Here is a 16354-nt window from a genome sequence, read left to right on the forward strand (position 1 = left end):
ATAGAAAGGGATTGCCAATTCAGAACACGGAAGGGACAGGCACAAATGGGTTCTATTGCTAGGGCCTAGGAATTATTTAAAGTCTATTTGAGAAATTTCTTACTTAAATTTCCCCCACCCATTTTCTGCTTTGGTATATTTATTGAGCACTTTGGTATTACACAAGATAGGACAGAGAAAGAGGCCCACCCCATATCCCTAGAAATATCTTTCCGTGTTGACAACAATCAACCAGTATGCATTGTTGATATAGTTACTTAACCAGGTAGTTACCATTCTAATTGAATTTTGATCTAATTCAGTATTTGTGACTATTTGAACATCAGAATCACCTAGGAAACTTGAAAAAAACTGAAAGTGCTAGTTCATGACACCATTTTGTCCGTAATAGCAATATTTTAGATGCTTTTTTTTGAAAGCAGATACATACTCTATTGTAATTGCTCTTCTAATCTACCAGTTTCATATGCAAATAAAAGGGAGAGGAGATTAGTTTGGTACATTTATATTGTTTTTGAAACCATGCTGTCTCTCAGACTTTTTTTTTAAGTCAGTGCTGGAACTTTTCTGGATATCAACATTGGATTTGCCAGTCTACATAGTCTGAAGTCTCTCTTTCCTCTCATATTTTCAAATTGCTGTTTTTCTAAGTTTGCATTCAAGTATTTTGTTACCTCTCCTTCATTTCCCTGTGTATTCTAAAAGATTGCTGATGATAGAGTTGAGATCATTTAATGATTAATAATAGCTATATTTGAATACCTATTGGGTACTAGACATTGTCTTCAACAATGTACACACCATTTATTCTGCTCATTTTAGCTCTAAAAGGTTTATAATCCTTATTTTATTGACTGAGAAACTTAGGTGAGAAACTTTAGGCAAGTTTCTTGCTTAAAGTAACTTGCACAAAATCATACATTTAACAAGTAAAATGGTTTGAACCATCATCTGTATGACTCCAAAGGTCTTTGCATTATATTTTCTTGCCCACATTTGCAAGAATATGTAGACTTTTAAAGTACCTAGGTGCCTTTTCTGGCTTTTGTCCTATGTTAGGTTACAATTTTCTCCTTTTATATTATTTTTCTATGAATTAATGTATTTCTTAGTGAAGACAGAAATAAAGTAGGGCTTCTAGAGGCACATTTCTCTTTCATTTGATGAATTGTATATATCTGCTGATAGTACTCCATCTTTATTAAGCAGTGGATCTGTCTTCACCTCATTTTTTTAATTCTTATTTTGAACTTGGTTTAAAAATATTCTTGTTGCTGCTTTTAATGAACTACAAGGAGAATCATACATGTTAATAGTCGTTTTAGCTGCTGTCTCTATCGTATCTTGTATCTATAAAAGTGATATTGAGAAACTTTATGGACTCTTCTTCCATACCCTCTGCTTTATAGATGCTGAGAGTGGATTACCAATTAAAAATATATTCACCTTCAGAAATGATAGTAGTTGTGCTGCTGAAAGAAACTTTATGGTTCACTTAGTGTTTCATCAGGTTTTTCCATGACCTTTATTGAAGAAACAACAATGACACAGCAAAAATAAATTATATCAACTTAGAGAAAATAAAATGTATATTATAAGTTTACCATGTCTGTCTGTTGCTTTTCTTGTAATATTTCAGGTGATTTCCTGAAAACTTTGGAAGACCCAGATTTGAATGTGAGAAGAGTAGCCTTGGTTACATTTAATTCAGCAGCACATAATAAGCCATCATTAATAAGAGATCTGTTGGATACTGTTCTTCCACATCTTTACAATGAAACAAAAGTTAGGAAGGAGCTTATACGAGAGGTAAGTTAGATCACACTGTTTATCTAACCTTGTGTTTGACTTAAGTATTTTATATCAACATGTTCTGTTTTTCTTTAACAGGTAGAAATGGGTCCATTTAAACATACAGTTGATGATGGTCTGGATATTAGAAAGGCAGCTTTTGAGTGTATGTACACACTTCTAGATAGTTGTCTTGATAGACTTGATATCTTTGAATTTCTAAATCACGTTGAAGATGGTTTGAAGGACCATTATGATATTAAGGTAAGACGTTTGTGCCTATTTATACAATGTTTTAGAAGACGACTTTGCTAGAGCAACTTTCACCGTTGTAATTTACTCATGTGTCTGAGAAAAATTAGGTTGTCTGTAAAGATTTTGATAAGCATGTTGTAAGCTATAATATACAAAAGTAATAGGCAGAGTAACATCACTTGACATATAAGAAAGATCCAGAACTCTTTTTATTGGAGGAGGAAGTGGCAGTGGATGCAAAATGCTCTGCATTCACTTGCTTAGTGAGTAGTACCTAGCTAGATCCCTCAAAAGAGTCCCAACAGGTTTTGCTGTTTAAAGTATAAATCTGTAACTTTTTGGCCTGTCTTAATATTGGACTGCAGTTACTACCCATGAAGGGTTTTCTTAGCTTCCCAGCATTCTTTATGAATTCTCCTGAGTTAACTTTGGAGCGAATCTGAATTATAACTGTTTTATTTACCTGAATGAGAAACTTTTGTTTTTCAATATAATACACTTTGTTTAACATCAAGAATTTTGTTAGAGGACAACATGGAACTTTTCAGATATACAAAGTAATCTGTAGAAGCAATTTGAGAGAAATCATACTGCGTCTTACAATGTTTGGAGCATGACTTTTGCTTATCAGTGTTCTTTGTTTTCCTGCCTGTTCAACTTCATTTAAAATGTGAACAGTGAAAGAGTGATTTGAAAAATAAAAAAGATACCTACATTGTGTCTTTTCATCTACTCTTTCATTTGGGGCTTTTGGCGAAGCAGAGCAAAAGTGGTAACTCAATAATTCAGCCATACTACTTGAACTCCTACTGTTAGGCTTCCATATGTGGTAGTGACCTGAGCCTCTCAAAGTTCAGTGAAGAGAGCTCCCCACCAAAAAGTAAAAGGACATGCTTGTTTAATTCTATGAGTTTATAGTCTAAGAGAAAAAGGTTTATGGATTATCAGGTTTCACATGGATTAATCTGAATAACTAACTGGTCAAATCTGTTATGATAGTGGAAACTTATTATAAAACTTGTGTTCCAGTTCTGTAATTTTCTAGTTCAGTGATTCTCAGTTCTGGTGCACATGAGCTTTAATCTGTGGCTGTATTCTGACAGGTTCAGTAAAACTCTCTGGGGATGGTACTTGAAGAATGGGTATATTTCTAAAACTCTCTGGATGATTCTAACGTGCAACCAAGATTGAAAACCACTTTTCTAGTTCTCATATCTGTTTGAGACAGATTTGTCTCAGGCCTTATCTGAGTGAAGTGCTAAAGAGACTTCACCTATAATACGCTGTTTAAGAGATCTTACCTAAAATATGATCTGGTGAGGTCTCTTCAGCACTTAACTCAGATAAGGTTTGAGACAAATGTGTCTGATTCTGATAGGCAGATTACATTAAAAGGAAGCTTTTATATTTTCTATGCTAGTTATTTTGCTTTTAAAGGGTTTGTCAGAATTTAGAATTTTGTTTTTAGAAAATAATGTCAAGTCTAAATTCAGTCTTTTTTATTCTTAATAGATGCTGACATTTTTAATGCTGGTGAGACTGTCTACACTTTGTCCAAGTGCAGTACTGCAGAGGTTGGACCGACTTGTTGAGCCATTACGTGCAACATGTACAACTAAGGTAGGAAGTGATAAATATCAGCCTAGGTCAGACTTGGTATAATGGGGATTCCTAGCCAATTATTTTCTCTAGCTTTCCAAATATAATTATTCCAGTGCCCTAAGTAGCAGCTGGTTTAAAAAGTTAACCTAGTGAATACTGATGTTTTATAAAACTTAGCACTGTTAACTGCTGTTCTTAAAAGTTTTTGTTTTTGCTATATCAATATGATATATATTTTGAAGTACTGAATGGGACGAAATGATCAGGCTACAAAAGAGGACGTTTTTAATTCTGGTTGTGTCCTACACTCTTTGTTTCAACTTGTGGATCTAGATTTTCTCTCTTTATAATGGGGCTTTGTGTAAAATATTCCCTTAAAAGGAGACAGCTGCTTTAAAAATAATTTTAAAAACAGTTGTGCTTAGAATAAATATGCCTTATGGACTATAAGAGTAGCTTTTACCAGAAAGATCCTCTGTGCTTAAATTTTCTTATCGTAAGAGCTGTCTTTTATAGCATGTAATCTAAGATTACTCCATGTTACAGGTGAAGGCAAACTCAGTAAAGCAGGAATTTGAAAAACAAGATGAATTAAAGCGATCTGCCATGAGAGCAGTAGCAGCACTGCTGACCATTCCAGAAGCAGAGAAGAGCCCACTGATGAGTGAATTCCAGTCACAGATCAGTTCTAACCCTGAGCTGGCGGCCATCTTTGAAAGTATCCAGAAAGATTCATCATCTACTAACTTGGAATCAATGGACACTAGTTAGATGTTTGTTCACCATGGGGACCATTACATATGACCATACAGTGCACTGAATTGACAGGTTAATCATAAGACATGGAAAGAGAAGTGTCTAAAAGCTTCAAAATGTTCCGCTTTTTTTTCCTTCATGGAGACAGTTTGTTTGGCTTTCTTCCATTGTTTTTGTAGCATTTATTTCAGAAATGTGTATTTCCATAATCCAGAGGTTGTAAAACCACTATTGTTTTAGTGGTTGCGGCAACATTTAAAATGGAAATTAAAAGTTAGGATTTTATGGAGTATGGAGATAGGGTCCAGTATCTATTTACCCTGTAATGTTTAGGATTAAAATGTTAAAATTTTGTGACCATGAATTTCTTTCTTTTATATAATTTTCTCATTTAAAAATCAAAAATCTTGCAAAACAAAAACCATGTTTCTTTTTCTTGTATATTTGTTTTCAGCGACATAAATTGATTTTTAGCTGGCAGACAAGAATATCCATATGATTTGTTTTCATTTTAGAGGGTTTGGCAATTTTAAAATGATAATAAGGTATCATTTTTAAGTATGAAAATTAATATCCCTATTGCGCACACTAATTTTGCATGAGCAAGTTTACAAATATGTATTGTCTGTAAGGCAGCATGTGCAGATTATTCGTAATATAGAAGTTAAAATAAGTATTATTAGTGCAATTTTCAGATATTTATTTTTGCACAGAAAACACATTATCTGGAGAGAAAGAAAGGAGTAAATTTTTGAGACTTTGGTTTTCTTAATGCCAGTGTGAATTTGCAGATGTTTTCAGCAAATCAAGTCACAGTACCAATTTGCCACTTTTTTCTATTATAAATATTACACACTTAAAATTTGAGTATTTAAGTGCTCAGTTTTTCTGTTACCCATTTGTGTGCGTGTGTTTCCACCTAGAAATACTTAAAACCAGATTTTTCTTTCATTTCCTTTGGATGTCTACATTCCTTATCAAAGGATATAAATACTGTGTATGCTTTTGAATTTTACTTTTAGGAAAATTCTGAAGCCAGCTATCACAGGTTTGTTAGCTAATAATAGTATTTTCTTTTAGTTGAGTTAGATTTTTCCCCATCTCCTGTAGAGCTAATTTACCTATTGTATTTGGTAAGTGTTAATTACTTTTCCTGATTAAGGGATTTGTGCTGGGGGAACAAAGCTTTTGCAGTACCTTATATTGTAGTTAAAATTTTATTTAACATATCCTTCAGTGAGCTCATTTCACACTGTAGCCTCTTTTTTCAAATTTGTGGTGCTCCTGTAACAGTAAGAACTAATTCTGAAATAAAAGACATCTCCTAATGCTGTGCAAACATAGTTTACATGTATTGAAGGAGGCAGTTGTTAAATTGAGTGACCAGTTTTAAGCAATCAGATATTTGAAAACTGCACCCTTTATTTTTGAAACTGTGAATTAGAAACACTTTTCCTGCTGTATTACTACCTGCTTTAACATCCAAATATACAGTGATTTTAATTGATAACATACTGTGGTTATTAGATTAACAGCTTGATTTCAAATGTTCAGATGATAATGCAGAAGACATCTACTAGTACGGATTTCGACTAGTGCATTGATGTTGAAGTTGGTGCCATTTCTAAATGTGGCAGGTGATAATCTTATACCATAATTTGCATACAACTGTAATAGAAGTTTATTTTGAGATGTTAGTATATTATGTACTATGCATTTCTGTGGTATAGATGTTGTGGATATATTTAAGTATTTGGTTACATGGTTTCACAATAAATTACAATACTGCAGGCTCTAGGACTGAATAGGAGACTGACATGCATATGTTGTGTAAATGTCTTAGTTGGGTAAAGTTAAATCCAAATACTTCAACTGGCTTTTTCTTCAATTTATTTGTTTTTAACTTTCAAGATGCATCTTTGTTTTGTTTTTTTTGTTTTTGTCTTGCAAGCCAGCTCATTTTTCTAACAGTTGAAATTCTTTTAGTACTAAAGAAATAGATGCTGCTCTTTTATGGCTTTAGTGTTGAGATACCTGTTTATACACATACATTAACAGAAGTGGTAACAGAGCAATGCGTAGAATTTAAATGCTTTGTCATGCTGATGGTTAACTCCATATTCCTAGTGGTGATGTGGTCCAGATACTGGAATGGATGTGGCAGGGTGTGGAGTCCAGACAGTCTACCACTCATGCTGCTTACTAGTAATATTAAGGTGTTCTACTTAGCAGTTTTCCACATGTAGGTTCCTGAGGAGATCTAAAAGTTAATACAAAACCAAGCTGTTTATTGATTTTTCATGAGAACATTTAAGTTAGTTTGGTCTAACTGATATATTTTAAAAGAAGGCAGAAAGGAAATTTGGTATGGTAGGGCCTAACCTAAAACGTTATTTATAAAATCAATAGTACTGAATGATAATTTTATAAATGATGGTCATGTATTTTATTAATGATTTCTGAAAGCTGTTTAACCATAAGGAATTAGAATTCTTAAAGGGTTAGAGTATGATGATTTCATAAAATGTCTGAATATTTACATAATTTTTATGTAAACATAATTAAACCAAATTAGTCTTTTTTCTTCATACTTGGGTACATAGTAAAGAAATAACATAGGGCATATCTAATTAACCAGTTCTAATGGGTGTTCTAATATCTTTAGTTCAGTCTCAGATATATGAATATGATTATATAGTCATGATTGAAGTACAAAATGAGGAAGCATACACATACACAATTGTCAGCCATTGAAAAATTCAGTTGAGTTGTTTATACTCCTATAAGCTGTAATTAGTCACAAGACAAAGTATATAGTGATACTTTGTAATGAAGTAACATTTTCTGCCCACATTAATTTTACTAAAGATTTAAATTGTTAAAATGAATTTACCAATCTCTAGATATATTATGCTTAGTAAGTGTTTTGAAATTAAAGACCTTAAACATTTCAGCAAGTAAATTTTGGATTCTAGCTCTGTTTTAAATTCAATCCTAATTTTTAAACCACTGCTATCCCAGATTTATACCTGTTTGTGAAATCTTGTTTATGAAATGGAGAATTGACAGTATGGTAACAGTTCATTTACTGATTAGACAAAGTATACTCAGGTTTTAACTGACTTTTTCCATTTCAATAAAATCCGTTTGATACTTTTGGTTGCAAAAATGGAACACAGTGGAAGTATTTGGCTACCGGCTACCAAAATTTCATCAGATAAGATTGTTTTCTTAAAGGAATTACAAAATGAAATTATACATTTTCCTTTTCCAATACAGTAAGTTGCTTGTTTTCCTATTAATACTAGAAAATATTTTGTAAACACCTTTGCTGTAGTTGCAGGCAAGATCTTTCAGCAACATGTTTTTGCTCCTCGTAACTTAGTTAGCTCTGAATCCAGAAACTACTGAAGGGAGTAATGCATATAATTTTGCTTCGTTGGACCCTATAATGCCAGTGTGTCAGGTTTCAGAATGATTTTTAGTAGAAAGAGATACTTAATTTTGTTTTTTGGAGTCTTAATACCCTGTCCCCTTCATACCTTATTAGTGGTGATTTTAGCAAATTTAATTATTTTGCTGAGGTCTTAGAAGAGAGAAAGCCTATGTTATGTAAAAATTGCATTCTTTACCGATTAGGAAGTATTGGAATTAATTTGCTATTAGGTAATGGTTGATGGATATTGAATGATTTTAGTCCGGAATGCTGTCACACAAATATTAAAGAATTGTACGTCAAGGCCAGATGGAGGTTCAGGCCTGTAATCTCAGCACTTTTTGAGGCCAAAGTGGGGTATCACTTGAGGACAGGAGTTGGAGACCAGACCTAGGCAACATAGTGAGATCCTGTTTCCACACACAAAAAAGAAACAACATAGGGCATATCTAATTAACCAGTTCTAGTTGGTGTTCTAATATATTTAGTTCAGTCTCAGATGTATGAATATGATTATATAGTCATGATTGAAGTACAAAATGAGGAAGCATACACATACACAATTGTCAGCCATTGAAAAATTCAGTTGAGTTGTTTATGTTCCTGTAAGCTGTAATTAGTCACAAGACAAAGTATATAGTAATACTTTGTAATGAAGTAACATTTTCTGCCCACATTAATTTTACTAAAGATCTAAATTGTTAAAATGTTAAATGCCAATCTCTAGGTATATTATGAAATAAATATCTAAAAAGAAAAGAAAACAACATGCAGCCGTAAGAGTAAATGAGATGGCCCTAAAAGAATGAGGATTACATAGAATGATAAGACAGGTGGGCTGAAATACCTAGTGAACGATATTTAAGGGAAACTGAAGTACAAATAGCCTCACAGGTTTTGTTTGTTTTTGAGACAAGGTCTTACTCCGTTGCCTAGGTTGGAGTACATAGCACGAACATGGTTCACTGCAGCCTCACCTTCCTGGGCTCAAGTGATTCTCCCACCTCAGCCTTCTGGTAGCTGGGAGTATAGGTGTGTCCCACCACACCCAGCTAATTTTTTTATTTCTTTGTAGAGATAGGGTCTCATGACATTGTCTAGGGTGATCTCAAACTCCTGGGCCCAGTCAGTCCTGATGCCTCGGCCTCCCAAACTGCTGAGATTATTGCAAGTGCCACCTTGTCCAGCCCAATGTTGTTGAGTTTTTTGTTTGTTTTGTTTTGAGATGGAGTCTTGCTCTGTCTCCCAGACTGGAGTGAAGTGGCTTGATCTCAGCCCACTGCAACCTTTGCCTCCTGGGTTCCAGCAATTCTCCTGCCTCAGCCTCCTGAGTAGCTGGGATTACAGGCTTGTGCCACCATACCTGGCTAATGTTTGTAGTAGAGATGGGGGTTTCACCATGTTGGCCAGGCTGGTCTTGAACTCCTGACCTTAGGTGATCCACCCACCTCGGCCTCCCAAAGTGTTGGGATTACAGGCGTGAGCCACTGCGCCAGATCGATTTCTTAATCTATACATCTAGCCCAGTCCATGCCCCTGTTTCAGACTATTATATCCAACCACCTGCCATACATCTCATAAAGGTAACTCAAACACAGCATATATGAAGCTGAACTCATCTTTTTCTTTTTTTCCTGTCTCTGCTGATGGCATCCCATTTCCCCAACCATTCAGACTGGAAATCTGAAAGTCTCACATAGCATGAGTTTGGAGGCAGAATATGATTAAAAAAAAAAAACTCTGGGAGGCCAAGGTGGGTGAATCACTTGAGGTCAGGAGTTCGAGACCAGCCTGGCCAACATGGCGAATCCCCATCTCTACTGAAAAAAAAAGCCAGATGGGGTGGCACATTCCTGTAACCCCAACTATGTGGGAGGCTGAGGCAGGAGAATTGCTTGAACCCTGGAGGTGGAGGTTGCAGTGACCCAAGATTGGATTGCACCATTGTACTCCAGCCTTGGTGACAGAGCAAGACCCTGTCTCAAGGGGAAAAAAAAAAAAAAAAAAAAAGGACTCTACAGACAGGCATCAATCATATATCATAGTGTAAATCCTGGCTGTTAGCTGTTAGACTTGGGTAAATTATTTAACCTCAAGTTTACTTGTCTATAAAATGAGAATTAAAATAGCAGCTTATAGGGTTACTGTGAGGACTAAATAGGAACATTTGTATAAAGCGCTTAAAACAGTACTGATACATAGTAAGTGTAATATAATTGTTAACTCTTATTTAGCATTCTGTCTCTTTTATCTCCTAAATAACTCTCATGCCATTCTCCATTACTCTTTTGGCTTAAGACCTCATTTCCTCCTTATCTATTGACTGAACTGCAGCAAATGTCTGCTAATCATTATTTTTGTGTTCATTCATTTTGCAAGCCAATTTATTACGCGAATAGGGTGCTGCCAGGGCTACAAAAGCTGTTGAGACTGTACCTGATATCAAGAAGCTTGCTGATTATCATGGAAAGACTGACATAAGGAAGCACTATAAAATTCTACTGTATGAGAGGTATACATGGGATACTAGGGGATAACAATAAGAGGGTATGGTCCATTCAACATGAGTGGGACAGAATTCATAAAGGAGATGAAATGTCTTGAGAAATGAACTCTTCCTTAGAAGAATGGTTTTCAAATGAGTGTGCATCACAGTCACCTGTAGGACTTGTTAAAACAGATCGCTGGGTCCTACGCTCAGAGGCTGTGGTTTAGTAGGTTGTAGTAAACCAATAACTTGTATTTCTAGGAAGTTCCCAGGTCCTGATGCTGTTTCCCAAGGCCACACGTTGGGAAAGACTGCATTAGAATACCCAGAAGGCATTCATTCGTTGCCAGTCCTTCTTCTACACAACTGTCAAAACAATGGTCCTGACCGTTTCACATCATTGTGGCACTGTCTCTTTTGCCCATAGGATAAGTACAAACTCTAGATCTGCCTGCCCCACCAGCCTCAGCATCTATCACACTTAGGACTAACCTTTTGACAACTATAAAATACTTCCCTCAGCCACCATGCTATTCCTTGCCTTTATACCTTTGCCCAAGTTCAAGTTATGCCTTTTGCCTAGAATGACTTGCCTTCTCTTTTGTTTTACTTAGCTGGCTGCTTTTCATCTTGTACGTTAGGTCAAGGACTCCAGGAAGTCTTCCCTGCTGCCAAGTGATGAAGAGGGGATAATCTAGGGGCCAACTCCCATGTTTGGATCCTGACTCCATTTCCAGGCACGTAATATTGTCAAATTTCTTTTAAAAGCACCTCTCTGTTAACGTTGGTGCAGATACTGCTACTCCCCACTTCTCCATACCATTGCTGATGGTTAATGAGTGGACTAGGGTACGGGAAGGGCCAACTAGTCCAAATGTCCTTTATGTCAAACTGAATACTGCCAACCTAGTTCCACTTTCTGTTCTCTATAGACTCAGCTTGGAGTCCTTTTGGGGACTTGGCTGGACTAAAAGTAATGCCGCCTTGTCTGGTTTATGACTCTCTCTAACCCATGCTTTCTGTCTTGTAGAAATTTGTCAGAATTTCTGAAATTCTTGGGCCTTCCCTCTTGCTCTAGATATGGTTTTGGATTTATTCCTTTTAAAAAGTATTTACTGTCATTTCAGTAGAATTTTGAGACAATAAATATAAGCACATGAGATTTTTCTGCCATCTTGAAGCTTCTGTTATTATTTCTTGCTCTTTGCTAATGCTTTGCTGAGAAACATTATAATATAATTGTAAAAGCTCAGGCTCTAAACCTGAGTTCAAATCTGGTTCTTGGGAGCGGGACTTCGGGCACATTATTCATGTATCTAGTGTTACCAGTGAAGGGGCTTGACGAGGAGTTGTCCAGGTCCTGGGCATTTGAACAAAGAACTGAACAAAACAAAGTAGCAGAGGAATGAAATGCAGGAATGAAGCAGCAAAATCAGGGATTTATGAAAATGAGCAGTCTGCAGGATGGGAGTGGGCTGGAGTGGCTCAAGGGCCCAGTTACAAAGTTTTCTGGGCTTTAAGTATCCCATTTGAGGTTCTTATCATCTACCCATTATCTGGATGAAGGATTTAGTCTGTGGCTAGTTAAAAGCTGAGGTGAATTGGCACCCTATGCAGTTGGTGGAAGTGGTAGGGAGAGTAGCCTTTGATCCTTTGTTACTTGGCTTAGAGAGATGGGTTTTTTCCCTTTTGGTTTAGCTTTAGAAGTTCGTGTGAACTGGCCTTAGGTTTCCTGCCCCCAGACCCAGGTATTTTCCTTTAGATCCAGCTTTGAGAAGTTAGCAGGATTTGGCCTTGGTGTTTTCTCTTTAAAAAAGCACAAATTGGCTTTAAGTTCCCTGTTTCCAGACCATACTTTCCTGCCTCACTAGGTCTATTTCCTTATTTGTCAAATTGAGCTGTATGTACTGGTCTGAAAAAAGAGTTTACCCCAACATACTAAGAAGGACACACACACACACACACACACACACGGTACAACACATAGGAGACAGGGCAGGGACTCCTCTTAGTGGCCTGTCAGATCCCCTCAAGCATGGAAATTAAGGAAAACTCCAAGCACCTAGCTAGCCTTGAGAAGTAAATGAGCAATTTAATAAGCAAGAAGATAATATAGCTTAAACAATAGTTACCCAAATAAGTTCCGGTCGCAAGATGTTTGATTCCCTTAGAAACTAAAAATAACATCTTGACGCCTGTCCTTGTTTTTCAGAAACTTGAACCTCCGTCTGATGGAAAATGCCAACCTGTCTTGTAAACCTCCAATAAGGAGGAACTGAGGCCTGAACTTATTTGTTCTAAATTTCTACCTGAGGGGCCTGCAGTGACACCCTCAGGCAAACCCTTAACATTCCTTTCTGCAGACCCCAAGTTTTTAGACAAAGCCTTGCTTCCTTAACCGGTGGTGAATTGAAGAATCTCTGAATCTACCTAATCACCTGTAAACCTCTGCTTCAAGATATCTCACCTTTTGGGGCCAAACCAATGCCCCATACATGGAGGCCATACGCTCGCTCCATGTATGGATTTATGACTCTGCCTGTAAACTCTGCCTCACCACCTTTAAAAACCTTTGCATGTAGGCCACTGGGGAGTTTGAGTCTTAAGCATTAGCTACCCAGTTCTCCTTGCTTGGTGCCCTGCAATGAATGCTTACTTTCTCTTACTGCAGATCTTGGTGTTGGTGTTTGGTTTTGCTGTGCCAGGTGGATGGACGTAAGTTTGGTTCAGTAATATACAGTAATTACTCAAAAAATATATTTTTTAAAAATACATTTATTCATAAATGACTGACTATAGAAGCTTAATAGTCCACTCATAGATTCTTCATATGTTACTCCCATTTTCTAAGGGAGAGAAAGGGATGTTATGAAATGTATTTTGAGTGGAATATTTTACTCTCTATTTTGAGATCCTATGATAGCTCAATATTAGAAAACATATCAATGTACAACTATTAGTAAAGTAGTAAAACTGCAAAGACTAGTTCAGAAACCAGTAAGAAATAGTATCCTAAACAATGAAACATTAAAACAATTTTATTTAAAATCAGAAGCTAGAGTACTAGCATTATTATATAGCATTATTGTATAACGTGATTTTTAGGAAGGTTTTCAAAAAATGAAATAAAGCAAGAAAATACAATGAATGATGTGAGTTAGAAAATAAAGCTATCGTTTTCGTGTGTGACATAACTATATACGTAGGAAACTAAGATAATCTAGCAGGAAAAAAGCTTAAATTGATAAAATGCTGAAGTGGATTCTTTCAAAGGAAGAATCCTGGCATAAACTGAAGATGGCTGATGAAAAGCAGGTAGCGTGCATGGCTCTCACAGACAGGAATGAGAGGGGTGACTAAATATATATAGCACCTTCAACTGAAACATCCAGGTACTTGCATTGAGACTAATCAAGGAAACAACTTGACCCACAGAGAACAAAGAAAATCCACACAGGACAACAGCCCACTTTGGAGTGACACGGAGCCAGGGGAACCTCTCCTGCCCGGGGAAATGGTGAATGAATGTGTGACCCTGGGAACACACATTTCTCCTGTGGATCTTTGCAACCCAGAGATCGGGAGATCTCATGAACCCACTCCACCAAGGGCCTTCAGTCTGACAGACAGCTACATAGAGTTTCAGCAGAGCAGCCGCTCAGGCATGGGTGGAGACCCAGGAGCCTTAGAAAAGCAGGTTTTCCAGCAAAAGTAACTGCAACTCCCGCAAAGTGGGAGATTAGACCCCCGTATATACCTGTAGGAAAGAGGCTGAGTCCAAAAGGCTGTGCAGTGACGATCTGCAGGCCCCACTTCCACAGCATTCATAGAAGACCCATGGGCTTGGAAATCCAACCAGCCCCTGGTGGTAGTCTTGTACCTTCCTGAGACAGAGCTCCCTGTGGGAGAGGTGCTGCTATCTCTTCTACTGTTTGGACAATTTAGCCACTCCAGCATTCAGGCTTTGGAGAGTCCAAGCTGACTGGGAGTGGGAGTAATTTCCCAATACAGCACAGCCACTCTACAAAAATGTGGACAGACTGCTGCTTCAAGCAGGTACCCCAGTCCCATTCTTTCTCTGATTGGGACCTCCCAACCGGGCCTCCAACCACCCCTGCCAGTGCTCTCTAGCTGACAGAGACTTGTATGCTCCCTGGGACAAAGCTCCCAGAGGGAGGGGCAGGCTGCCATCATTGCTGTTTGGGTGACTTAACTGTTCAAGCCTTTGGGCTTTGGAGAGTCTGAGCCAACCAGGGATGGAAACCAGCACAGCACAGCACAGCACAGCACAGCACAGCACAGCACAGCACAGCTAATCCACCAAAATGTGGCCAGATTGCTTCTTCAAGTAGGTCCCTGATCCCATTCCTCCTTTATGGTTTGGACCTCTCAACCAGGATCTCCAGCCACCTCCTAAAGATGTGTTTGGGCTGGCAACAGGTCCATACCTCCCTGGGACAAAGCTCCCAGAGGCTACCATCTTTGATGTTTCAGTCTTCACTGGTAATACCTCCAGGTACTAGAAAATCTGTAGCAACTAAGGACTAGGGTGGGCCCCAGCATACTGTAGCAGCCTGACAGAAAATGTCCAGATTGTTACATGAGTGCCCATTTCCATCTCTCTGTGAGGCATGTCCTCCAGGCCTGGGCCTCTGGTCAACCCCTGCCAGAGCTAGTGAGCCAGTTGCAACTCGAAAACTCCCTGAACAGAGCCTCCAGCGTCAACTGAAAGCCTCTCTGCCACTGCCTCCGCAGTGGAACTGCGCTTGCTACCCTCAGACTAATGAAGGAGCAAAGACCCTAAGTGCTTTATCCACCCCTCCAACAAGCTGCAGTCAACCCAAGGAGAGAAGGCCAGTCTGTCTTATATGGGTTCCCCCAACATGCCAACTGCTCGTGATCAAACAGGGAAGCCTTGGATTGGGCTTACAGCACAGACCCTCTATCCTGGGTTGATTGCACTGAGAGACTGCCGACCTGCGTCTTTCTGGGGTGGAACCTCAAGGAAACAAGCAAAAGACCCTTGACCACAATCACTACTAAGGTCCCTTCTTCAGCTGTCTCCAAGTTGAGGAAGGAATATAAACACAGGGATTGCCCCAGAGCTACAGTGGGCATCCCAGGAGTGCCAAATCACAATTACAGCCAACACTCAGGGGTAGGGGAACCCATACTTTCAGAGCATTGAGAGGGAACATGACTGCAACTGTGAGGAAACAGGGGAGCCACGCAACTGACCAAGAGTCTACCAATTGACCAATAATCCTAAATACCACCTGCTGGATCACACCCCAGATCTTCAACACCAAAAATACCTCACTAACCTATCCCTCTCTGAAACCAGAGTTGAGAAGTCATCTTCAAATAAAGACCCTGCACAAAGCCTCAGCCTGGTGAAAATATCCAGAAAAGAAGTCTATTGACTATACTCTATACCACAGTTCAAGGAACACCCGCATGCAGAGATGAGAAAGAATGAACACATAAATGAACACAAGAAGTCTTGTAACTCAAATGGCCAGAGTGTTGTATATCCTCCAAATGACTGCACCAATTCTCCAGCAAGAGTTCTTAACCAGGCTGAACTGTCTGTGACAGAAATCGAATTCAGCATATGGATAGGAATGAATATCATTGAGATTCAGAACGGTGATAAAACCCAATCTAAGAAAAATTAAAATTACCATAAAGCAGTTTGCGAGCTAAAATAGCCAGTATGAAAAAGGACCTGTGTGGGTTTGACAGACCTAAATAACGCAATACAGGAACTTCACAATGCAGTCACAAGTAGAGTAAACCAAGAGTAACAGCAGAGTAAACCAAGCTGAGGAAAGAATCTCAGAACTTGAAGATTGGTTCTCTGAAGTAAGATAGACAAAAATAAAGATAAAAGAATAAAAAGGAATAAACAAAATCTCTGAAGTATGGGATTATGTAAAAAGGCCAAATCTGTAAGTCTTTGGCATCCCTGAAAGGAACTGGGAGAAAGCAAACAACTTGGAAAACATCTCAGGATATTGTTTATG

The 16354-nt window shown here is 38.0% G+C and overlaps 1 protein-coding gene across 1 annotated transcript in view; it reads left to right on the plus strand.

Annotated features, from left to right (window-relative positions):
- Positions 1 to 11501, plus strand: part of CAND1 (cullin associated and neddylation dissociated 1) — a 55133-nt gene extending 43632 nt beyond the window's left edge. Inside the window, exons 12-15 of the mRNA XM_003926538.4 lie at positions 1640 to 1809; positions 1891 to 2055; positions 3559 to 3666; positions 4195 to 11501. Of these exons, the coding sequence (XP_003926587.3) occupies positions 1640 to 1809; positions 1891 to 2055; positions 3559 to 3666; positions 4195 to 4419 (668 nt within the window). The 3' untranslated portion in view covers positions 4420 to 11501. The remainder of the gene's footprint in view (positions 1 to 1639; positions 1810 to 1890; positions 2056 to 3558; positions 3667 to 4194) is intronic.
- The last annotated feature ends 4853 nt before the right edge of the window (positions 11502 to 16354 follow it).

Source organism: Saimiri boliviensis, chromosome 7 (assembly GCF_048565385.1).
Source record: "Saimiri boliviensis isolate mSaiBol1 chromosome 7, mSaiBol1.pri, whole genome shotgun sequence".
NCBI classification, from domain to species: Eukaryota; Metazoa; Chordata; class Mammalia; order Primates; family Cebidae; genus Saimiri; species Saimiri boliviensis.